General features: G+C 37.2%; 1 protein-coding gene across 1 annotated transcript in view; it reads right to left on the bottom strand.

Annotated features, from left to right (window-relative positions):
• The window catches only part of CD163 (CD163 molecule), a 35,493-nt gene extending 18,124 nt beyond the window's left edge, over positions 1–17,369 (bottom strand). Inside the window, exons 1-6 of the mRNA XM_007469374.1 lie at positions 17,286–17,369; positions 16,056–16,142; positions 15,075–15,395; positions 11,859–12,179; positions 9,578–9,898; positions 8,745–9,065 (exon numbers count right to left, since the gene is read on the bottom strand). Coding sequence (XP_007469436.1) covers positions 8,745–9,065; positions 9,578–9,898; positions 11,859–12,179; positions 15,075–15,395; positions 16,056–16,142; positions 17,286–17,331 — 1,417 coding nt within the window. The 5' untranslated portion in view covers positions 17,332–17,369. The remainder of the gene's footprint in view (positions 1–8,744; positions 9,066–9,577; positions 9,899–11,858; positions 12,180–15,074; positions 15,396–16,055; positions 16,143–17,285) is intronic.
• Positions 17,370–27,206: the final 9,837 nt, after the last annotated feature.

The following is a 27,206-nucleotide window of genomic DNA, read 5'->3' as shown; positions in this document are numbered from 1 at the left end:
ATCACTCTTTCCTTTCAGTATTTTGCCTATATTAAGCATCACATTGGAGACCACAGATAATGGGTGTCCATTCTCTCTACTTTTTAGCCCTATATGCAGTCCTTCACCCAAGCGGTCTGCCCCAACCATCTCAAATGGTTCTAGGTAAGGATTTTTAATATATCAATACTTCCTGTTTCCAAAATGAACAGCAAACCTATTCTTCCCTGTCACGCTTGACAGGAGATGCTCCTTTTCTCCTGTTTTCTCCTCCTTCCTGCCTGACAGTGCTTTATCAGAACCTTTCATGTGATCCCCAACCAAAGTTCTATCCTCTTTTCTTATCTTCTCAATGGACATCTTCTCTTAACTGCCAATAAATATGTTTTCATCTATACATTTCTCTTTAAATTTATATTTATAAGCAGATCTACTTGGACATCTGGAATTTAAGGTGTTCAAAATTGAATGAATTATGTACTGACAAGCCCACGGTATTCCTTACTCAATTAATGGTATCCAGGACCAAATTAGAATCACCTGAAATTGAACCCCCTTTTTATCTCCCCATAAATCATGGTAATAATGATAGTAGTGAATATTAAAGTGAACACTTATCTTGTATATATATATATATATATATATATATATACATATGGCATTTTAGTAAGTATTTAACAAACATTATTTCATCCTTACAATTGCTTAGGGTATAACTATTAATAACATTCCAGTTTTACAGACAAGGAAACTAAAACATAGAGAACTGTAGTAATTTGCTAAGGTCGCACAGCAAATTAGTGAAGGGCCAGGATTTGAAGCCAGGCAGTGTACTACAGAGCCTAGAATCGTGATCCCCTACAATACACTGCACATGAAGAAGCCACCAGTATGTGTCAGTCCTCCAGCATATTTTTCCTCCGTATTTATAGTTACTTTGATGTAATTTGTCATCATATGTCATGTGGACTTTTTATTTATTTATTTTATTTATTTATTTTTGGCTGCGTTGGGTCTTCGTTGCTGCACGCGGGATTTTCTCTAGTTGCGGCGAGCGGGATCTACTCTTCGTTGTGGTGCACGGGCTTCTCATTGCAGTGGCTTCTCTTGTTGCAGAGCACAGGCTCTAGGTACACAGTCTTTGGTAGTTGTGGCTCATGGGCTCTAGAGCGCAGGCTCAGTAGTTGTGGCGCACGGGCATAGTTGCCCCGCGGCATGTGGGATCTTAGTTCCCCGACCAGGGATCGAACCCATGTCCCCTGCATTGGCAGGCGGATTCTTAATCACTGTGCCACCAGGGAAGCCCTGTCATGTAGACTTTTGCAATAGCTTCCTAAGTGGTCTCCTAGCTTCTAAATCCTCTTTCCAATAAATCTACACCATGACCATGAGTGTATTATTAAAGTTCAAATATTTTCACATAATTTCTTTGTCTTCAAGGTAAGTCGGTGTTTCTTTACTACTTATATAATAATTTATCTTTTTAACAAATCTTATTAAGAACCTACAATATTTTAGGCATTTGGATGGGCACAGAGCTCAGTCTATCAGTGAGGATAGATAATTCTAATACTACTAATAATAATCATAGCCACAGTAGCTAACATGCATTGATCACTTGCTGTGTAATTCCCATGAGGGAGTAGATATTATTATTATCACCATTTTTTTCTTTTGAGGAAATTGCAGCACAGAGAGCTTTGGCAGCTTCCCCAATATCACCCATCTTACCAAATTAAGGGGGGATAATAAGCATTGTTTTCTTAGCATACTTGAAAATACTCTATGATGCCACCTGAAAAACCTTAACATCTATTACTCTACCAATCATACCTGATACCTCATCCTAAATATGCTTTCTCAAGCTTCTGTACCTCTGCAGACACTTTGCTCTCTGCTTATTATGTATTTCCCAACCTTATGTACCTGGGAAAAAATTACTTCTTTTCAAGGCTGCTCAGTTTCTCATTAATTACTCTCTCCTTCAAGAACACATAATTTAATAGAAGATACACATGTTCAAATAATAATTTGAGTCCAAAACTAGATACATATTTTAGATACAAAACTAACAAATGAAGGAGTCATCAGCTCTATTAAATCTGAACTGAGTTTGATAAAAAGATGAGGAGTTTGCCAAGTAAATAATGTGTGATATGGCATTTAAAGAATACAGTCATGATGTAATTGAGAAATTATGGATAATTTACCATGGTTGGAATTTAAAACGTAAAGAAAAGACACACCAGAAATAAAGCTGAAGAAACGGGGCTCAGGTTTTAAGGACATTCTTTGCCAGGTTGAGAGCACACTCATCAAGATAAGTGTGGGTTTCTTTTAACATACTCAGCAGTAATTCAAGTTACATGCGAGATACAAACCTATTTCCTTTAATTCATCTTAAAAGAGAGGAAAGAAAGGAAATGCATATGAAATTGGACTTTCTAAAAGGCATAAGTCTTTTAGAGATGCCCGTTGTTAAATATCACTAATTTTTACGATCCCTCAACATTACTGTCAGCATGACACAGATATACTATCAGCCCTCGCCAATTTCCTAACGTGTTCTAGATCTGACTATATTCTCTATTATAGAAGCATAGAATAACTCAGCATGCAAAAATTTTACCACTTATCCATTAAATATGTATAAAGCAAGTTCTATCCAAATTTGAGTTGAAGAACACATTGCTTTCTAAACACAGCTAAGACTTTAAAGCAAATAATGCCTCCACAACACAAATAATGAGATTCTTGAGTCAAGTCCTTGATTTAATCTTGTTGAATCATTATTTGAGCATGAAATTCCTCCAAGATATCATTAGCTAATATTCATATAATCCCATTCCACTTTTGGACAGACCTAAACCTTTGAATAAAAACAGTTTCTTAGATTGAGCCAAATTCAGCTTTCTTTTAACCTCTTGCTCTCTCATCTAGATCAATCTCGAACAAAATAAAACACAACCAGTGAAAAAACAACTTCCCCCCAACCAAAAATAAGCAAAAACAAATAACTTTCTCTTTAATGGTGAAAACTTGTGAAGCACTTGAAAACAAGTCCCTTCTGTAAGTATCCTCTTATTTCCTTTGTCATAAAATATTTGAGTCCAGGGCAAAAGAGAAATTCTTCCACCCAGAAATGTCTTGGAGACTGTATCCTCAGCCTTTATTTCACGAATCTGCTTGTAACACATTAATCTGTACCACAGATTGGCTTCCTTATACCATTTACTCTGTGTACATGGTTAGAATATTGGTAATTTACCCCTTTAAGGGATTTTTTTTCTCCTGTTAAACCTATGAGTGCATTTTAACATAAAAGCCATTAATTGAATTTTTGTGCCTGGATTTAGCTCCTTTAATCAATAAGTTAAACGTTCCCTGACATCAATAACTAAATCTGCATTCATTTCTTTCTGTAGAAATGAATAAATGGAGAAATGAATAAATGGAGAAATGAAGAACAAATGTAAGAAATAATTAATTAGAGTTACTTCCTTTTGTTTAGTAATAGATAAAATACACAATATGCTTTAAAGAAGCATTGATACATTTTCATCATTTATTCCTTTCCAGACTCCGAAGAAGTATAAATCATTCTAGTCTCAAAATTATTTTTTAGACTTTAGTAAAATAAAACGCAACTCAAATGAACCATTTCTTAGGTTCAGATGTCCTCCACAGCAAATACACAGTCATCACAAACAAAATGTCTGGGATTCAAAGCAATTTTGTGGCCAAAATTCTTAGACTTCTTTGTAGCTGGCTTGTCTAAACTATGTGTCAGGGATAAATTGTTACTTTGTCTTTCTAGTCTTCCAGCTTTACTGAGTTCTGGCCCCTATCAGCCATAAAAGCTTGTGCTTTATAAAAGTCTAAGAATTTGAACAGATTATGGAATTTGTAGTTTGAACTTGACAAGCACAGAGGCAGTATTTCCATAATTTTTTTTCCTGGAAATCTTCTGAAAGTATCAAGTAAATCAAAAAATAAAATTACAGACTCTATTTCTAGAAAAACAAGGAGAGAGCTAAAATCTAGGCCCCAAAATAAGTATTAATAGAAGAGCTTCCAAAAAGCTACAGAAATATAGTAAGAGAGTTTACAAAAGGAAGCAAAGTGCACATATGGCAGATAGCAAACAAAAATATAATTTTGTAAAAAGAGGGGCCCACCTTAAGTTGCAGATTTATGCTATTTGCGATTTCTATTATAGGCAGCTTAATAGAATCCTAAATAATTCAGAATGTGTTATCATAAGTGAGGTACTCTAGTAATAAAACCTAAATTTTGGATGTGGTTGAATAGAATTCATGGGCAGAATATACTAATGTCTCAGATATTGTAGGCTGGAAAGCTAATAAGTCATGTTATCCATGGTAAGATATTTGGACAAATGTCACCTTGAAAAGAAAACCATGTGCTTACTAAAGCTGAAAAATTTGAGAACATACTGGGAAAAGTGTAAAAAAAGAAAAGTATACTTTTATAAAGGTATAAAAAAAGAAAAATATCAGAATGTTGACATGGCATGAATCCTCCTTGCCACTTTTAACACTTAAGAGAGAGGTAAGCTCAGTCTAGAAGAAGCTAGACTGCAAGAAGAAATGGAAGGATAAATACTAATTTTGTGAGGGAGTGGCCAATAAGTTAAAATGAAAAAAAAAAAAGAGGAAGGGCCTGGTCACAGGATAGATCAAAGTACGCAATTTATTCTTTGTTGTTACTTTCACATGGCATTGGATTAAAGCAAACAGACTAGAAGCCTACTAAGTTTGGAGAGAATTTTTTGCTGACTTTGAGGGCAGCCGACATTGGCTAATGATTACTCAACCCTAAAAGCAATCCAAGGGTCCCTAAATCAGTATCAGCAGAAAGTGGGTTGTGAAAGCTGTGCAGCCCCCGGACAGGTATACTCTCCAAAGTGAACTTAGAATTGACTATGAGAAAAATGCACTAGGAAGCACTGCCCTGAAAAGAGCACCTGGGCTCATGAAGGACGGTGCGCAGAGAGCAGCTTCTCAGAGGGCAGAACCTGGTCTATCAAACTGGCTCACCAACACATCTCGTCACTTGCAGGGCAACTCATTATCCTTGTCCAGTAGGATTTGATAAATTACTGCAGAAGAACAACTCTAGGTGTTTCTTGGTGACCACAGCACCACCCAAACAGCCTTAAACTTCTTACCTATTTGACTTATTTTAAATGAGAAAAAAAAATTTTTTTTCTTTAGCCACTCAGGTGGTTTTTCTTGTAGTTGCAGCTGAACTTCATACTAATTAAATAAAATAAATTAATAGGAAAATAGACAACCCTTACTAAATTTAGAAGGAAATTATCAGACATATAAATATGCTTACACATTCCCAAATACATGCAAAGCCCCCATAAAGGTCATAGAGTGAAATATGTTTTCAGTTGTAGCATATTACATGACAATAAATATTATGTATATATGATATGACAACATAATGCATAATATGACTAAGTTAAGGTCAAATACATCTCCCATTTCAAAAAAGTAACTCTATCAGAGTCCTTTTCAACATAAATCTCAATTCTATTATGAGTACAAGTGATGCATCTGGAACAAAATTATTTGTAAAGGTTGAAAGTAAGAGAATAAAAATAAAGCAACAGGTGAGACATTAATATCAGACAAATTTGATTCAGAACAAAAATTTGGGGGGAGTTTCCTGGCGGTCCAGTAGTTAGGACTCCTCGCTTTCACTGCCGAGGGCGCAGGTTCGATCCCTGGTCGGAGAACTAAGATCCCACAAGCTGTGTGGCATAGCCAGAAAAAAAAAATTGTTCAACCATAAAAGATGGAAACCTTATAATACTAAAAAGAGCAATTCACAATGACCACATAACAGTCATAGGAAGTTCTGTGTCCCAGATTCACAGAGCATCAATTCATCACTTATACAATGTAGCTACTGGTACACTCAGTGGAAAACCTATAACCTCAAATGGTTATATTAATAAACAGGAAAGAATCAAAATTAATTAAGCATCCAACTTGAGAAGTTAAGTCTCATATCGGGCTCCCCAGCCCAGGGATCCTGCACCAGGAAGACAAGCACAGGGGTCCTGCACCCCCAGAACGTTTGGCTTTGAAGGCCAGCAGGGCTTACTTTTGGGAGAGCTGAGGGTTGTGGGAAATAGAGACTCCACTCATAAAGGACACACACAAAATCTCACCCTCTCCGGGACACAGGACAGAAGCAGTAATTTGAAAGGAGCCTGGGTCAGATCCACCTGCTGATCTTGGAGAGCCCCCCGGAGAGGCAGGAGGTGACTGGAGTTCGCCCTGAGAACACAGACGCTGGCAGCAGTCATTTTGGGGAGCTCATTCTACCACAAGGATACTGGTGTTAGAAAAAGTCATTTTTGGAATCCTCTCTTTAGCTTATTAGCACCAGGACCCAGACCCACTCACCAGCCTGTCAGCACCAGTACTGAGACACCTGAGACCAACCAATTTATCAGGTAGTGACACCTCTCCCCCACTACTGCCCAACCAGCAGGCAGGCTTCCTTGAGACATCCTGAGCCCACAGCTACCCTGGAACATGGCCCTGCCCACCAGAGGGCCCAGGACCCAGCCCCACACAACAGTGGGCCGGCACTAGTGCAGGGACCGCTAGGGCCCTGCAGCCAGAGACCCTGGGACCCAGCTCGACCCACCAGTGGGCAGGCACCATCCCCAGGAATCCCTGGGCTCCAGCCCTGTCCATCAGTGGGCTGACATACCAACCCTGGGATCCCCAGGGCCCTGCAGCCAGAGCCCCTGGGACCCGGCTCCACCCAGCAGTGAGCTGACACTAGCCTGGGGACACCCTGGGCCTTGGCCCTGCCTACCAGCAGGCCAACATCAGCTCCTGGACCCCTGGGCCCTGCAACCAGAGCCCCTGGGACCCAGCTCCACCCACCAGAGGGCTGGTGCTAGCCCTGGGACAAGCCTTATCCCCCAGTGGACAGACTCCAGCCCTAGGACCACCATAGCCCCACAACCTGCCTTGTCAGGACACAGCCCACCCACCAGGAGGCCAGTACCAGCACCTCTGGGACCCTGGCCCTGTCCATCAGCAGGCCAACACCAGCTCTGGGATTCCTGGGCCCTATAGTTGGGACCCCAGAACCTGTCTGCCTTCCAGTGGCTGGCATTAGCCCCAGGACGTGGCTTCATGCACCAGGAGGTGGGCACCAGCCCCAAGATCCCTTGGACATTGGTCCCACTGAGAAGCAGGCAGACACCAACTCTGAGACATGTTGGACCCCTCAGCCATCTGCCCCAGGAACCAGCTCCACTCACCAGCAGGCCAACACTAGCTTTGGGACACCCCGAAACCCACAGCCAGCCATGTCAGGAAAAAGCTCCGCCCACCAGCAGTATGACACTAGATCTGAGAACCCTGGCTCTGCAATCACCCATTGTAGAACCTGGCTCAACCCACAGTGAAACAACACTAGTCCTGGGACACCCCTGGTCTCTGCAGCTGGCTACCCCGTGCCAAACACATCAGAAGGACTTGTGCAGTCAACATGGGGGGCACCTCTAGAGCATATAGCTCTGGTGACCAGAGGGGAGTGTGCTGCTGAAAGCATAGGACATTTCCCACAAAAGGCCATTTCTCTAAGTTTGGGAAATGTAACCAATCTACCAGATATGTAGAACTGAAAACATCAAGCTAGGCAAAATAAGGCAACAGAGGAACATGTTGCAAACAAAGGAACAAGATAAAACCCCAGAATAAGAACTAAGTGAAGTGCAGATAGGCAATCTACCTGATATCAAACGCAATGGTGAAAAGCTGAAAGCATTTCCTCTAAGATCAGGAACAAAGGCAAGGATGCCCACTCCTGCCATTTTTATTCAACATAGTATCTAAAGTTCTAGGAACAGCAATCAGACAAGAGAAAGAAATAGAAGGAATCTAAACTGGAAAGGAAGAAGTAATACTGTCACTGTTTGCAGATGACATGATACTGTATATAGAAAGTCCTAAAGACGCCACCAAAAAACTACTAGAACTCATCAACGAATCCGGTAAAGTTGCAGGATACAAAATTAATATACAGAAATCTGTTGCATTTCTATGCACTAACAATGAACTATCAGAAAGAGAAATTAAGGAAACAATCCCATTTACCATCACATAAAAAAAGAATAAAATACCTAGGAATAAACATACCTAAGGAAGCAAAAGACCTGTACTCAGAAAACTATAAGACACTGATGAAAGAAATTGAAGATGACTCGAACAGGTGGAAAGATATACTGTGTTTCTGGACTGGAAGAATCAATATGGTTAAAATGAGCATACTACCCAAAGCAATCTACAAATTTAATGCAATCCCTATCAAATTACCAATGGCATTTTTTCACAGAACTAAACAATAAATTTAAAATTTGTAGGGAAACACAGAAGACCCCAAATAGCCAAAAAAAATCTTGAGAAAGAAGAACAGAGCTGGAGGAATCAGGATCCTTGACTTCAGACTATACTACAAAGCTACAGTCAACAAAAGAGTATGGTACTGGCACGAAAACAGACACATAGATCAATAGAACAGGATAGAGAGCCCAGAAATAAATCCACACACCTATGATCATCTAATCTATGACTAAGGAGGCAAGAATATCCAATGGAGAAAAGACAGTCTTTTCAATAAGTGGTGCTGGGAAAACTGGACAGCTACATGTAAAAGAATAACATTGGAATGCAACTTCTTAACACGTTGATTGAAAGTCTTACCTGAGCAGGTAACTTTGGCTTCATCATAGTGATCACAACTAAGTCCACCCCATTGCCAATTCTTGCAGTCCCAAAGAGAAGTTTCATTTCCATTGCAGCTGCTTAAAAACAGCCATGTGTTTGTTGCCTTAATTTTGGAATAAACTTGATAGGATGTTTTGAGTGCAGATCCACATCCCAGCTGCGTGCAAACCACATCAGCTTCTTTCAGTCCCCAGCCTCTGTCACACACTTTCCCTATCACTTTCTGAATTTCCACCTCCACTGTCCCAGCACAGTGGCTGCCTCCACCTTTAAGTCTCAGTTCCAGATCTGTTCCATCTGCAAAAGAAACATAAACTTAGGCCATAGATACATATGGAGGTTAGCTCCCAAAGGGTATTTTTAAAATCTTGTTCCTTCCCAGATACTGAGACACTGGAAATTCTGGCTTACCCATCTCATGGCTTTTTGAAGAGTCAGTATAAACCATGAATTTGGTTAGAAATGGGATTACAGTTTCAAAACTTAATAAAAATTGTCAGTGACTAAAAAATATGAGCAAATCAGATATAAAGAAAAGACCTATATCATTTTGTCTTTTGGAGCTCCAGGTAGATTTAGAATTTGAAGTGTGGTCCCTAACAGCAGTCGGAAAAATTATTATAGAAAATAGAGTCAGACAACCCACCAAACTAGTCATATAAAGAATGTGTTAAAGATTCCTCACAACTGTAAAAGAATTCCCAACAAGGAAATTATTAGGTACTTCTCTCTCTCACAACTCACACTTATTTCTACTCCTAAAGAACACAGGTCCTTCCTCCTCTGTTTTTCTTTTTGTTTTAACTTACCAGAACATGTCACACCAGCATCTTCGTTATGATTGCAATAATGCTTTCCCCATTCTTGGTGTTTACATTGCCAGAGAGCAGACTCATGTCCATGGCAGGAAACACTGTCAAGCCAAATGTGTCCAATTCCTTCACTGGCGTTGACTCGACCAATGGCAGTGACGGCAGCTGGACATCCCAGTTGCTTACATGCCACAGCGGCATCGTTACTATCCCAGCCATCATCACACACTGTCCCCCATTCTCCTTGGAATTTCACTTCTAATCTTCCTGAACATTCAGTGACTCCATCTACCAGTCTCAGGCTCAGGTCTGCTCCCTCTGTAAGAGGGAAACAAAACAAGTCAGTGATAAAGAAACAAGAATGAAGGCACTCTAAACAGCTGTACCTGAGATGAGTTAAGGGGGGAGATATAAGGAGAGATAGAGAAAACAGTGATATATTACCACTGAAAATCGTTAAAGATGGAAGGAGGAGTGGGCAGGCAAGAAGACAGGACTTTTTACGGATTGGAAGTTTGGGACTAGCAGATGCAAACTATTATATATAGAACGGATAAACAACAAGGTCCTATTGTATAGCACAGAGAACTATATTCAACATCTTGTAATAAACCATAATGGAAAAGATCAATCAATCAATCAATTAATCAATAAAAATTAAAAAAACAAAAAAGAAGACAGGGCTTTTCACTATGGAGAGCATGCATTATAGGAAGAGTTCCTAACAGGAGGCCCAGGGACTGAAATTTATCTAGAGATCTGCTTGTTTGATCACCACAGATTTTTTGTTGGAATTGTTTGTTTTTTTCCCTTTTAAATATATATTTGCAGGTGTCTAGGTGGGACCTACACACTCCTGTTTGCCTCAATACTCAATACTCACTTTTGCCTCTGACTTCATTGCCTACCCAGACAACCTGGTTTGTATTACATGCCTGACCCCTTTCTGACCACTTCTGTAGTTTAAAAGCACAGCAAAGAGAAAAGGGACCTCACCATTACTACTTTCAACTTCCCCCAATCAATATTCCTCAAAGAACAGAACTTGATTCTAAGTAATATCCTATAATAAATAAATTGCTTTTTTCCTCAGGCAGTTTTGGTTCTTGTTGTCACAATGCTGTTTATTGTGATTACTCAGCATGTATAAAACACACTGAGAAGAAACGTGCTGACTGGGGACCTAGAAAGATTTTGATGGGCAAAGGGAAACAGAAGGTACATACTGTGTTTTTTCTACACCAAATCCCTTTCACTTTCTTCAGCTAACAGAATCCATCTTTTCTGTAGGAATCCCATTCTTTGTGGTTTAGACTATAGATGGTCACATTATTCAACAAGAAAAAAGCCAATTTGGGAATTCCCTGGCTGTCCAGTGGTTAGGACTCCGTGCTTTCACTGCTGTGACCAGGCTTCGATCCCTGGTCGGGGAACTAAGATCCTGCAAGCCGCGTAGTGCTGGGATGGAGCCAACTGTACCTCATGGATTTCCCAGTTTTCTGAGTATTCTCTCATTTTAAGGTTAGTTTGAATTGAATTTCCTTCATTTGAAAAAAAAAAAACCTGGTGAATACAGGGACATTTTTACCCTAGTTATATTTTCCTAAATATTGCCTGGGGTTCAAGACTTACTAGGTCTCCAAACTCGGCACTCAAGTGAAGAAAGGAGAGTGACAGTCTTGTACACGCAAAGCCATGTCCCTGTCCCATAATCAAGCGTAATCAAGCGTGAAACATGAAAGTTTCTAGACAGACACAGTGCCTGCTCATAACATAGCACTAGCATAAATGAGGTTTTAATAGGAAACCAATTTTTTTAATCATTTGATTCTGTGAATTTAAGAAAAGGTGGGTTTAAGAAAGGGTGGGTCAAAATGGCTAAAGAGGAGACTTTTGTAGGTAGAGGGTGATAGGGTGGGTGCTCCAAAGCATACAGAAAGCAAAATTTTAACCTGTTTTTAACAGTTAACTTTTTTTTCTTTTTCTTTCTTTTTTTTTGGAGGGATGGGGGGAGTGGACTATTCTCTAAACACTTCCTTCTACCCTCATGACTTGGATCTCAATTTCACTGTCATCATTCCCCCCCTAACCTATTTATCCTAATTACAGTTAAGGTAAAAATTCCACAGGTATCAGAGCTGCATCCTGAAATTAGGTAATAATAAGGCTATAAAAGAAGCAGACTTCATTATGTTTTTAGGAGTTCAGCCTTTTGAGACTTTTATCCCCTTTTTTTGTCCTCTCATGGAGAACAGAAAAAGCACAGGCCAGTCCTTACCTAAGCAAATCACTCCAGCATCCTCAGCATGATCGCAATTATGCTTTCCCCATCCTTCATGTTTGCAGTTCCAGAGAGCTGACTCATTTCCATTGCATACAAGATCATCAAACCAGATTGGTCCAGAACCTTCTCCAAAATTAGCTGAACCGGAGAAACTGACAGCACTTCCACATTCAAGTTGTTTACAAACCACAGAAGCATGATCTATGTTGAAGTTATCGTCACACACAGTTCCCCACTGTCCTTGGAATTTGACCTCTATTCTTCCTGAGCACCGGTTTCCTCCATTCATCAGCCTCATCTCCAAATCAGATCCATCTAGAGTGGAGAAAAGACCAGAATTCAGAAGTAATATTTATTCAGAAGTGATTTTAGAAAATAATATTCCTCTAGTCACTTGAGATTTGATCCTATCCTTAAAATTGATGCTTCATTTTGGAGGCTGCCCCTGTTCACATATTGGAGAATTTTAATCTTTTGAAAACCAACCAACGATTAATCTGTAAAAAAATCTTTTACAGATTAAACTTTACTTTGTGTTTTGTTTTGTTTCCTTCCATTACTGAGGCATAATAAACACTTCTATGTAAAAATAGATACGTTTGCCTCAAAGTATTTATTTAAAAAGCTTGAAAAAATAAAATTTGTTCATACTACAAAGAAGCAAAAATGAAAAACCAGTCATTTGTTGAACAGTTAAAATTTTTATTTTAATCTTTTTTTATGACCACCAGTTTAGAGCATGAATGATTGCTTGAAGTTGAATTTGAAATTAGAAAACAGGAAAAAGCAAAAAAAAAAAAAATGCATAAGCATGCATGATAGTTTGCAAAAGTGGTATACAAAAACATTAGACATTAGGACTTCTCTAGTAGTGCAGTGGTTAAGAATCTGCCTGCCAATGCAGGCGACACAGGTTTGAGCTCTGGTCCGGGAAGATTCCACATGCTGTGGAGCAACTAAGCCCGTGAGCCACAACTACTGAAGCTGCGTGCCACAGCTACTGAAGCCCGCGTGCCTAGACCCGTGCTCCACAGCAAGAGAAGCCACAGCAATGAGAAGCCCGCATACTGCAACAAAGAGTAGCCCCTGCTCGCCCCAAGTAGAGAAAAGCCCATGCACAGCAATGAAGACCCAATGCAGCCAAAAATAAATAAGCAAATATTTGAAAAAACATTAAAAATTGGGGGAAAAAAGTTAAGATGATTTATTTCTTACCAACTTTTTTCTGAATCAAAGCTTTCTTTTCCCTCCCCCGAAGCATCTGCTACCATTTTTAGCAAAGAATGGCTTTTTCATAAGGAAAATTCTCTCTATACGCTATCCTTAGATTTTCTATGATGACTAAAATACCTGAGAAAAAGAGACTTGGGATGAAATTTTGGGACACCTAAAAACCAGAAACTGTTTGCGGTTGAATAAAATGCTTAGAAGTTCTTTTTTGAAAAAGTAATTCAATTTTAAAAGCACTGAACTCCAGACAAGGACCTCCACTCAACAAGATTTTGTATCATGAATAATAATAATAGCTTACAATCAAAATGTGCATATACTGTTCCAAATGTATTACATATGCTATCTTCAGTCTTCACAACAACATTAAGCATTATGTGTGTGTCATTACCACTATCTCTACTTCACAGATAAGCAAACTGAGGTTAAACAATTGACACAGGATCAAACACCCAGAAAACAGAGACAATGTAAAAAAACCCAAACAAACAAAAAACAATCTAGCACCAGAGTCTATCCTCTTTACTATTATGCATGTGATGATAATAGAATTTCCCAATAATAGAATTTCCCAAGTAGATGCTCTGAGGATTGAGCATTGACCAGGGTAGAGAATCTCAGAAATACAGACTCTGAAACCTCAGAAATATGAGTTTAGAAACCTCATGAAACTCATGAGTCCCTGAGTGGCTACACATCCCTTTCTATTATTATGCACCAGTTGGAGGTTTAGGTGTATAAACTTCAAAAACCAAGTTTGATTAATGTCATCCTTATATAAAGGATCCTTATGTAAATGTACGAAAAACAGAACACAAGTTAAAAGTACTACACTGATGTCTTAGCTTAAACAGTCAGCTCTATAGACAGCAATAATTATAGTAAGAGCCTGGCAAGATTTATCATTTTTAACGTTGCTGTAGATGTTACAATTGTTATTTCTTATCTTTCCCTGCAAAATGATTAACAATAAAAGACAAGAAGAAGGGGGAAGAGGAGAAGAATGGAGGAAGAGAAATGAGTTGTCCAGGTAATGAGAAGCAGTGAGCCAGGAGGAATCTAATGTTAATTTTTAACACCTATTACCTACCAGTGCACCAGCAGCTTTACATGTATTATATCATTGGGTGCTCAGAAACTGAAGTTTAGAAAGATTTAGCAGCTTGCTCAAAATAATAGCTTTAATGAGCAGCTGAGCAATTTTCTAGATACTAGCCTGTGTTGCTCCCATTACACCACCATGCCTGGACAGAGATTAGTCCTTTCTAAAATCAGTCCTATGGAGGAGATGATCTCTAATAGAAAGGCTGGGCGGTGATAAAGTTGCATAAAGGCCAATGACATGAGCAAAGAGAAATTGGAAGCCCAGGAATCTGAACTGGGTCAGAAACATGACCTTGGGATTTGTCAGCAGAAAGGTCTGGGCTATTGTAAGGACAAGTGAGATGAAACTTATCAAATGTTTTATAAATTAAAACTAAAACTACCTTGTAATAGTAAATGAATAGCATTGTACAGTGGAAGAAGCAATTCTACTTTGCAAAACATCCTTCCTCCAACAAAAAAGGATTAGTGCTAAGAATATTTATTTCCTGATCGAGTAAGCTGATTATCAATTAATGGGCAAAAGGGTCATGATTTATGGGCCAATGCATGAAAGCAGCATTTTATGGGGAAAGGGGACAAGGAATTAACTTAGATATCATGATATTTTTATATAGAAGTAGGAAGTTATAGTAGGATTACTTAGTATGAAATTGAAGCTAGTCACTTCCTCATTGATTGTAGTATTCAGAATCTCTTTGGATTTTTTTTAAAATATGGGCTTTGTCATGTGTTTTCTGGTCTTTTAGCAATGGATTGGGTAATTTTATACGTGGACTAGATTACTTACAGAAAACTGGCTCCTTTTAATTGTTAACCCATAGATTTTTTTTCACAAAGCATTTCATGTTAAGGCTTGGCTTATGCAAGTCTTACCTGAGCAGGTGATTCCAACATCCTGTTGGTGAGTACAGTTATGCTTTCCCCACCCATCATGTTTGCAATCCCAGAGAGCTGATTCATTCCCTCGACAAGAAACATGATCCATCCAAATGCGTCCAGAGCCTGCACTGGAATTAGCCCATCCAGTGGCTTTGATAACAGTTGGACATCCCAGCTGCCTACAAACAACAGAGACTGCGGCCAAGTCCCAGCCGTTATTACACACAGTTCCCCACTCCTCCTGGACTTTCACCTCCACTCTCCCAGAACACTTGTTTTCACCAGCTGTTAGCCTCAGCTCCTTGTCTGTTCCTCCTGTAACAATAGGTAAGGGCAGCAATTGGTCAAGATCCAAAGAGCAAGTAGAAAATTATTATTCTTTAGACTACTTATTTATTTTTCAAAGCCAGATTCGAGAAATATTTCTGGACCTATCCATGGTACAACAGGAGAATGTTATTTCATAGAAATTAAAAAAATAAGTTATCAGTATCTCAGGCTTCAAATTAAGCAGTGACATAAAACCAGTAAATCTGGGTAATCCAATACTGTACGATATCTTTATTTAATGGCTGATATTCTTTATAACGTCAATTTATATATCCTCATGGATAGTTTACTATAAAAAAAAGATATTACAAAATTTTATAGGGATAAGCTATGTTTCTCCAGAACCCTAAGATCTGTAGAAAGAAGGCTGAGGGTGAGGAGGAAAAGGCCAGTTGTAAGGAATTTAGTGCCTATTTCACATATATGTGGAAAATACCATGAATTTTTAAAATGCTAGTTAAAAATCTAACTGAAACTTATTGACTCAAATGGAAATTGAAACGGAGATATTTTCCTATTATCTTCTACTTTGAAACCATGAAGCATGTTTTTAGATGCTATTTAGCCTTCAGGAGAATTATTTGCTTTTTAGTGACTCTTGCCACAGTGGGCTAAGGTTGCGAGTAACTTTGACAATGTACTCACCAAGAGAACTGGTGACCAAACAGGCACTGAGAACTGAGACCACAGCAATAGTGAAGGGACTTAAGCGGGCAGAACATCTTCTAAATGCTGTGAAAAGACAAAAGAGAGCAAAAGTAGAGTCTTCCCAAAAAGAGGCTTTGGGGGAGACAGATGGTTTCAGAGGTTTGAGGTTAACAAAGAAGGTCAACCCGAGACAGAATATCCTTCCCCCTAAATGGCAAGGCAGGCAGGAAAAATTTGTACCCAGGATCATACAGCCTCAGTGAAATATCTTTGAAAACGTTCATGTTTACAGGCAATCTAGGGGTGAGGAATTAGAAGAGAGTTGGGGATGGAAAAAGCATTGAAAGATTGAGCCTTTAAACCTGGAAAACTGAAAAGGCATTGATGAAACTTAGAAGCAGGCAGTTCTCCCTTCAGGCACAGAGCAATATTCAACCACTGACACCCTTATCTCCAAGCCTACCGGATCCACATTATTAGATGGCAAGTTCCATGAGGGAATGAATTATATCTATCATGTCCACCAGTTTCACCAGTACCTGACACAGTGCCTGCTAAATAGTAGTTGAACAATACATTGGAGGAAAAAGTGACAAAGATCATATTTGAAAACTCCACTATTGGGCCTTATCTCCAAAAATAACATAAAATGCTCTATCACTCAATTCTCCTTACTCTCACCCAACAGTAATTTAAAAGTAAAAATGCTATGCTAGTCACTTCTCTGCTCTAACTCACTGAACTGTGCATTTATGACCTATGCTTTCATGTGGTATGTGATACCTCAGTCTAAAAGCTTGAAAAAAAAAAAAAGAGTAAGAATGCTAAATAAGTTTAATGCATCCACATAGGTTACAAAGTAGATTTCAACACTCAGGTGTGTTATTCTAAATGTCCTCTAAGGAATCAACTTTCAGTCAATAGCATTCCTACTTGTTCTATTTTTCTAACAACTGTTAGCTTCAAACTCAATACAATTCAGTTAATTTTAGTTCCTTACTTAATTGCACCTCAGCAGTTTTACAGAACTTGATGCCAAATCTAACCCTTATCTCACATCTTCAATTTCGAATCTATGGGAGATAAAAGGTACTGCCTTATAGGCTTATTGCCCTTTTCCTATAACTTACCCTCCTGTTGCCCATCACTATTAAATCAGATCCACTGACTGCCAGAATATTGCTATACTCCATTAAAGGGTAAATAGAACAAATGAGAAGATTTTACCAGTAGATCCACAGTTTTCATGTAGCACCATTCTGAGTTTGTCCATTCCAAAGTTTTATGATACTTAAGTCTTCTTGTATTATTCCCTAGGAATGGTCTCCTAAAGAAGAGGACCACTAAGAATTCTAAAAATCATTTCACATCCACAAAAAAACAGGAAGACTTCATAATGGAGGTGGAGTCAACCAGAAAAGGGAAGTAATTAAAAGAGGGAGGTTCTCTTTCGTGCTCATGTTTTCTTCCATTTGGGACATGAAATAACCAAAGAAAACTGAGAAACATTCACTACAGATTTATAAAAATTAAAGGGGAAATATTGACTCATATACTGTTCTTATTGAATTGAATATTTTAAATTTCTGCACTTTGTTTTGGACTAATATATTAGAAGCATAAAATAGCTATTGTTTTGTAGTTAAATTATGTCAAAAAATTAAAGTAAAATAGGCAAAATATAATCACTAAAGCTTGATTGTTATAACAACTTTTAATATTATTTGCATAATCAAATGTGTCTAATGAATAATTTTGTGCAGATTACCTACAGACAGAACTTTCATTTCTTTTCTTTTCTTTTTCAAAATTTTTATTGGAGTATAGTTGACTTACAATGTTGTGTTAGTTTCAGGTGTACAGCAAAGTGAATAAATTATAAATATGCATATGTCCACTCTTTTTTAGAGTCTTTTCCTGTATACGTCTTTATGGAGTATTAAGAAAAGTTCCCTGTGCTCTACAGTAGGTCCTTATTTGTTATCTATTTTTTATATAGCAGTGTGTATATGTCAATCCCAATCTCCCAGTTTGTCCTTCCACCTCCCCCCACCCCCACTTTCCCCCCGGTAACCATGTTTGTTTTCTACATCTGTGACTCTATTCTGTTTTGTAAATAAGTTCATTTGTACCATTTTTTTAGATTCCACAAATAAGCGGTATCATATGATATTTGTCTTTCTCTATCTGACTTACTTCACTCGGTATGACAATCTCTAGGTCCATCCATGTTGCTGCAAATGGCATTATTTCATTCCTTTTTCTTTTCTAATGGGATGAAGCAATAAAATTAGCCAAGACTGTTACAAATTCTACAAATTGTGAAATAAAAATTTACAAGACTTGATTTTAGCTCTAAATAAGTCAAATTCAAGTAAGAGAAATACATCTAATAGCAATAATGAACATAGTTTCAAAGCACAGTGTGAAAAGTAATGAAAGAACTAGTCATACCAACTAGAAGACAGGAACAAACAGTTAGAAAACTCTTTTCTGTGATAAGATGCTTAAATTGTATCCTAAAGTATGAGAAGCACTTTGCTAAAAGGAAAAAAGAGAAAGGGATTTAAGGTATAAGAAACCAAAAAAATAGAAATAAAGAGAAATAAAGACAATTCTCACTGGGTTTTTTTCTGCATTAGGAATAAAGGAGGTTGAATAGTATTTTTTTTCTAATTTTTATTTTATACTGGCTTATAGTTGATTTATAACGTTGTATTAGTTTCAGGTGTACAGCAAAGTGATTCAGTTATACATATACATATATCTATTCTTTTTCAGATTCTTTTCCTATATAGGTTACTACAAAGTACTGAATATTGTTCCATGTGCTATACAGTAGGTCCTTGTTGATTATCTATTTTATATATAATAGTGTTTATATGTTAACCCCAACCTCCTAATTTATCCCTCCCTCCCCCAACTTGTCCCTTTGGTAACCATAAGTTTGTTTTCTATGTCTGTGAGCCTATTTCTGTTTTGTAAATAAGTTCACTTGTACCATTCTTTTTAGATTCCACATATAAACCATATCATATGACATTTGTCTTTCTCTGACTTCACTTACTATAATAATCTCCAGGTCCATCCATGTTGCTTCAAATGGCATTATTTCATTCTTTTTTATAGCTGAGTAATATTCTATAGTATATAAGTACCACATCTTCTTTATCCACTCATCTGTTGGTGGACACTTAGGTTGCTTCCATGTCTTGGCTATTGTAAACAGTATTGCAATGAATATTGGGGTGCATGTATCCTTTTGAACCATGGTTTTCTCCAGATATATGCCCAGGAGTGGGATTGCTGGATCATGGTGGCTCTATTTTTTTAAGGAACCTCCATACTGCTCTCCATAGTGGCTGTACCAATTTACACTCCCACCAACAGCGTAGGAGGGTTCCCTTTCTCCACACCTTCTTCAGCATTTATTGTCTGTAGATTTTTTGATGATGACCATTCTGACTGGTGTGAGGTGATATTTCATTGTGATTTTAATTTGCATTTCTCTAATAATTAGTAAAGTTGAGCATCTTTTCATGTGCCCGTTGGCCATCTGTATGTCTTCTTTGGAGAAATGTCTATTTAGGTCTTCTGCCCATTTTTAAATCAGGTTTTTTTTTTTTATGTTGAGCTGCATGAGCTGTTTATATATTTTGGATATTAACCCTTTGTTGGTCATATTATTTGCAAATATCTTCTCCCATTCAGTAGGTTGCCTTTATGTTTTGTTGATGGTTTCCTTGGCTGTTCAAAAGCTTTTAAGTTTAATTAGGTCCCATTAGTTTATGTTTTTATTTCCATTACTCTAGGAGATGGATCAAAGAAGAAATTGCTGCGATTTATATCAAAGAGTGTTCTGCCTACGTTTTTCTCTAAGAGTTTTATAGTATCCAGTCTTACATGTAGGTCTTTAATCAATTTTGAGTTTATTTTTTATATGGTGTTAGAGAGTGTTCTAATTTTATTCTTTTACAAGAAGTTACCTAGTCAGGTAAGACTTTCAATCAATGTGTTAAGAAGTTGCACTCCAATTTTATTCTTTTACAAAGCTGTCCAGTTTTCCCAGCACCACTTATTAAAGAGACTGTCTTTTCTCCATTGTATAATCTTGCCTCCTTTGTCATAGATTACTTGATCATAGGTGTGTGGGTTTATTTCTGGGCTTTCTGTCCTGTTCCATTGATCTACATTTCTTGTTTTTGTACCAGTACCATACTGTTTTGGTTACAGTAGCTTTATAGTATAGTCTGAAGTCAGGGAGCCTGATTCCTCCAGCTGCATTTTTCTTTCTCAAGATTGCTTTGGCTATTCAGGGTCTTTTGTGTTTCCATACAAATTTTAAGATTTCTTTGTTTCACTTTAAAAAGCTGAAATAATTCATCACCAGTAGACCCACACCACAAGAAATGTTAATGGAAGTCTTTCAGGCAGAATAAAAATGGTATTAGATAGAAATACGGTTCAACACAAGGAATGTAGAGCACCAGAAATGGTAACTACATAGGTAAATATGTGGTTTTTATCATTTTTTAAAAATAATTGATTGTTTAAACAAGAATAACAGCTGTACAAGGTGAGCTTATAACATGTAAAAGGAAAATGTATGAAAATAATAACACAAAGGGTGAAAACACAAATGAAAGAATATTATTATAAAGTTTATTTACTCTATGTAAAGTAGTCAAAGGCAGACTATGGTGAGCTAAAATCGTATACTATAAACCTAAAGCAGCCACTAAGATAAAACAAAGAGTTACAGCTAATAAGCCAATAAAGTAGATAATATGAGATCATAAAAAGTATTTAATTAATCCAAAAGAAGGCATAAAAGAGAGGGAAAATGAACAAAGAATAGATTGGAGAAGTAGAAAATAAAGAGCAAGATAGTAGATTTGTACCCAACTGTATCTATAATCACATTAAATGTAAACAGAGCACACCCAATTAAAAGGCTGAAATTGGCAGACTGGATTAACAATCAAAATTCAACTATATAATGTCTAAATAATATAAAGAAAAAGTAGAATAAAAGTAAAAGGTTGGAAAAAGACATGCCATGCTAACACCAATTTAAAGGAAGACAGAGTGACTATGTTAAAATTAGCACAAAGTGATTTCAGAGAATAAATATGTCCAGAAATAAAGAAAATCATTTCATAATGATAAATGGTGCATTTATCAAGAGTACATATCAATCCTAAATGTTTGTGAAATTAATGTCAGAGCTTCAAAATCCATGAAGCAAAAACTTATAAAACTGCAAGGAGAAATAAAAAATCCAGAATTATAGTAGGAGATTTCAAAATCTCTCTCAACAATTTGCAAAACAAGTAGGAAGAAAATCAGTAGGAATAGAACTGAACAACACTATCAATCAACATAACCTGAACAACATATATAGAATATTTCTTCCTATAACAACAGAACTTACATTCTTTTCAAGTGCATACAGAACACTTCTTAAGATAGATTATGTTTGGGGTCATAAATAAATTCTCAACAAATTAAAGTAATTCAAATCATACAAAATATCTTCTCTGATCACATGGGAGTAGAAATCAATAACAGTAATATCTTTGGAAAACCTCAAATATTTGGAAGCCAAAATAGCTCACTTTTAATAATCCAGTGGTCAAAGAAGAAATCCATTTTGAGTTTATTTTTGTGTATGGTGTTAAGGAGTGTTCTAATTTCATTCTTTTACATGTAGCTGTCCAGTTTTCCCAGCACCACTTATTGAAAAGGTTATCTTTTATCCATTGTATATTCTTGCCTCCTTTATCAAAAATAAGGTGACCATAGGTGCATGGGTTTATCTCTGGGATTTCTATCCTGTTCCATTGATCTACATTTCTGTTTTTGTTGCAGTACCATACTCTCTTGATTACTGTAGCTTTTTAGTATAGTCTGAAATCAGGAAGCATGATTCCTCCAGCTCTGTTTTTCTTTCTCAAGATTGCTTTGGCTATTCGGTGTCTTTTGTTTTTCCATACAAATTGTGAATTTTTTTGTTCTAGTTCTGTGAAAAATGCCATTGGTAGTTTGATAGGGATTGCATTGAATCTGTAGACTGCTTTGGCTAGTATAGGCATTTTCACAATGTTGATTCTTCTAATCCAAGAGCATGGTATATCTCTCCATCTGTTTGTATGGTCACGGATTTCTTTCATGAGTGTCTTATAGTTTTCTGCATCCAGGTCTTTTGTCTCCTTAGGTAGGTTTATTCCTAGGTATTTTGTTCTTTTTGTTGCAGTGGTAAATGGGAGTGTTTCCTTAATTTCTCTTTCAGATTTTTCATCATTAGTGTATCATTAGTGTATAGGAATACAAGAGATTTCTGTGCATTAATTTTTCTTTTCATGGTACACGGGCCTCTTGCTGTTGTGGCCTCTCCCATTGCAGAGCACAGGCTCCGGACGTGCAGGCTCAGCAGCCATGGCTCACGGGCCCAGCTGCTCCGCGGCATGTGGGACCTTCCCAGACCGGGAAATGAACCCGTGTCCCCTGCATCGGCAGGCGGACTCTCAACCACCGTGCCACCAGGGAAGACTCTGCATTAATTTTGTATCCTGCTACTTGACCAAATTCATTGATTAGCTCTAGTAGTTTTCTGGTAGCATCTTTAGGATTCTCTATGTATAGTATCATGTCATCTGCAAATAGTGACTGCTTTACTTCTTTTCTGATTTGGATTCCTTTTATTTCATTTTCTTCTCTGATTGTTGTGGCTAAAACTTCCAAAACTATGTTGAATAATAGTGGTGAGAGTGGACAACCTTGTCTTGTTCCTGATCTTAGTGGAAATGTTTTCAGTTTTTCACCATTGAGAACAATGTTGACTGTGGGTTTGTCATATGTGGCATTTATTATGTTGAGGTAAGTTCCATCTATGCCTACTTTCTGGAGGGTTTTTTTTTTTTTATCATAAATGGGTGCTGAACTTTGTCAAAAGCTTTTTCTGCATCTATTGAGATGATCCTATGGTTTTTATTCTTCAGTTTGTTAATATGGTGTATCACATTGATTGATTTGCGTATACTGAAGAATCCTTGCATCCCTGGGATAAAACCCACTTGATTATGGTGTATGATCCTTTTAATGTGCTGTTGGGTTCAAAAAGAAAAAATCAAAAAAGAAATTAAAAAATATTTAGGAATGAATAAAAATGAAAATACAACACATCAAAATTTGTGGGATGTCACTAAAACAGTACTTAAGGGGAAATTTATGACACTAAACACCTATATTAAAAAAGAAGAAAGGTCTCAATTAATGGCATCAATTTAAGAAACTAGAAAAAGAAAATTCAACCCAGAAAGTGGAAGTTAGAAATTACTAAAGATCAAAGCTGAAATCAATGAAATAAAGAACAGAAAAATAGAGAATATAAATGAAACCCAAACCTGGTTCTCTAAGAATGCACATAAAATGGTTAAAACTAAAACTAGCCTGATTAGGAAAAAGAAAGGCACAAATTGCCAATATTAAGAATGGGAATCAGTGGAAATTCTACAGAATTAAATGAAAGTAAGGGTATAGTATAAATTAGTATAAATACTCTTTGCCAATAAATTGACAGTTTATATCAAATGGACAAATTCCTTAAAAAACACAAACTGCAAAAGACCACTGAAGAAGAAACAACCTAAAAAAATATAAACATACATCTAATACATATATACGTATATGCATTAAACTTACTAGAAATCTTCCCACAATGAATATTCCAATTCCTACTGGCTTCACTGGTAAATTCTAACAAATATTTAAGGAAAAAAATAATACCAATTCTAAACAAACATTTCCAGAAAATAAAAAGTAGTGACTACTTTCCTACATGTTCTATGAGGCCAACATGACTTGATATCAAAACCAGAAAAAGACGTTATAAGGAAGGAAAATTATATATGAATATCTCTCGAAAACATATATGCAAAACTCTAAACAAAATGTTAGCAAATAAAATCTAACAATATATAAAATGATAATATATCATGACCAAGCAGGGTTCATCCCAAAAATGTAAGGTTAATTTAACATTCAAAAATCATTATACACAACTCATTATATTAAGACACTTAAACAGAAAAATAATTCAATCAACTTGATAGATGTAAAAAAGCCTTTCACAAAGTCTTATATCAATTCACAATAAAAACTCTTAGTGAACTAGGTACATAAAGGGCACCTATGAAAAACCTACAGCTAAAATCATACTTAATGCTGAAAGACTGAATGCTTTCTCCTTAAGATCAAAAGACAAAAATGTTCATTTTAATCATTTCTACTCAACATGGTACTGGAGATACTAACCAGTACAATCAATCAAGGTAAAGAAATAGAAGCATCCATATTGAAAAGGAAGTAAAACAGTCTTGTTTTGCAGATGACACAATCGTCTGTGTAGGACGATTACAATCTAATAGAATAGAATCTACAAAAAGACTTCTAGAACTAGTAATTGAGTTTAGCAGGGTTGCAGGATACATGATCAATATACAAAAATCCAGCAACAAAAAAATCAGAAATTAAAATTGAAAAAATAAATTCCATTTGTAGTAGTATCAAAATTATACAAAATATTTAGGAATAAATTCGACCAAAAATGTGAAAGTCCTATACACTCTAAACTACACAATATTCCTGAAAGAAATTAAAGAAGACTTAAATAATTTGAGAGGTATACTGTGTTCTTGGGTTAGAAGATATTATTAAGATTTCAATGCTTCACAATTTGATTTCTAAATTCAGTGTAACCAGAACCAATATCCCAGTGGGCATTTTTTCATAAAAACTGGAAAACTGATTTTAAATTTTATTTGGAACTGCAAAGGGTCTAGAATAGCCATAACAAATTTGAAAGTGATGAACACGTTGGAGGATTAACACTAGCCTATTTCGAGACTTATTTATAGAGCTGCCATAATGAAGACACTGTTGTATTAGCATAACCAACACATATATGGATGACTGATTTTTGACAACGTATATAATATTGTCAACAAATGGTGTTGAAAAATTGGTATCCATATGCAGTAATGTAAATTTCAATCCTTAAGCCATATACAAAAATTAACTTAAAAGGGATCATAGGGCTTCCCTGGTGGCGCAGTGGTTGAGAGTCCGCTTGCCAATGCAGGGGACGCGGGTTCGTGCCCCGGTCCGGGAAGATCCCACATGCCGCGGAGCGGCTGGGCCCATGAGCTGTGGCCGCTGAGCCTGCGCGTCCGGAGCCTGTGCTCCGCAACGGGAGAGGCCACAGCAGTTAGAGGCCCGCGGACCCCCCAAAAAAAAAAAAAAAAAAAAAAAAGGGATCATAGACATAAATATGAAACCTAAAACTACACAACTTTTAAAAGAAAACAGAGGAGAAAATCTTCGTGACCTTAGGCTAGGCAAAGGATTCCTAGATACTACAGTCTTAATGGAATTTAAATGATGTAAGCACTTTCAAAAATAATTTGGCAATTATTTTTTGAACACTAAACAAACTTCTAACGTTTTACTTAAGAAAAATGGTAACATATACCCATTTAGTGACTTGTACATGAATGTTTGCACCACTTTTATTTGTAATGGACAAAAACTAGAAACAAACCAAATGTCCTTCAACTGGTAAATGGGTAAACGAACAGTGGTACTACTACTCAGCATTACAAAGGAATGAATTGTTGGTACGTGTTAAACAACAGCGATGAATCTTATACTTTGCGATCTTATTTATATAGAATTCTGGAAAATGCAAACTAATCTATTGTGACTGGAAGGAGTGGTTGCTTAGGGATAGATCGGGAAGGATAAAAAGGAGGGATTACACCAAGGGATAAAAATGACACAACTTTCGGAGGGTAATTGATATGCTCATTGTCTTGATTGTGTTGGTAGTTTCACAGGTACACATCTGTCTATCAAAAATAAAAAATTGAACACTTTAAATATGCACAGGGTGCTTTGTGACCGCCTGGAGGGGTGGGATGGGGAAGGTGGGAGGGAGGGAGACGCAAGAGGGAGGAGATATGGGAACATGTATATGTATGGCTGATTCACTTTGTTGTAAAGCAGAATCTAACACACCATTGTAAAGCAATTATACCCCAATAAAGATGTTTAAAAAAAAAGAAAATCTTAGTGAGCTTTTTTTAAAATAAATAAATAAATTTATTTATTTTTGGCTGCATTGGGTCTTTGTTGCGGTGCGCGGGCTTCTCATTGTGGTGGCTTCTCTCGTTGTGGAGCATGGGCTCTAGGCGCGCAGCCTTCAGTAGTTGCGGCACGCAGGCTTAGCTGTTATGCAAGAGGCATGCAGACTTCAGTAGTTGTGGCACACGGGATTAGTTGCTTTGCAGCATGTGTTATCTTCCCGGACCAGGGCTCGGACCCGCGTCCCCTGCATTGGCAGGCAGATTCTTAACCACTGCGCCACCAGAGAAGTCGCAGTGAATGCTTTTTGATGGAGGATAAAGAAAAGGGAAAACTCTAGCATTGGCCCCATCTTTCAGGTTTACAGCAATGGTGCAAGGCAAACCCTTCAATGAGAACCACTTTGGGGAAAACTGAAGACGTGAAAAATTTTGAGTGGACCTGAAAGTTAGAAGATAGGAAAACTTTTATATTTTTATATGGGCTTATGCATGGCAAAAGGAAGAAGGAACAGGAATAGAGAAACAGGTGGTACCAGATTTTGGGACTCATTTTGGATTTTGGAGCAGATTTTGGGCTTGTTAACAAAGTCCTTGTGTCCTTTCTCCCATTTATTCCTTCTCTAAATGAAGTCATTAGCTTTGTTAGATCACCTAGTGTTTTTATAATGAAATAAACTTCTGTATTGCTGTTTTAAAAAATCTCTACATACAAATTGCAGATTTATAGTATTATTATACAAATCATGGAACACACCAATGCCTTACTCAGCTTTCCACCACCCAATTGTTGAGAATATCTGTGTTCTCTTTCTGATTTGCCTGAGTTATAGTCTCTTTGTAATGAGGATCAATTTTTCTTTTTTTAGGCGCTACCAATCACTGAATAAACAGTCCATTAATTATCTAGTCTTCTGTTGCCGTTCATGGAGAATGGTCATCTAGACCTAACTATCCTTTGTGATAGAGTGCCAGGACTCCCTTGGTTTCAAATTCTTCAACTATT

This window comes from Lipotes vexillifer, unplaced genomic scaffold (assembly GCF_000442215.2).
Source record: "Lipotes vexillifer unplaced genomic scaffold, Lipotes_vexillifer_v1.1 scaffold395, whole genome shotgun sequence".
In the NCBI taxonomy this organism is placed as follows: domain Eukaryota; kingdom Metazoa; phylum Chordata; class Mammalia; order Artiodactyla; family Lipotidae; genus Lipotes; species Lipotes vexillifer.
Note: the sequence above shows the minus strand (reverse complement) of the source record. Positions and strands in the feature narration are given on the sequence as shown.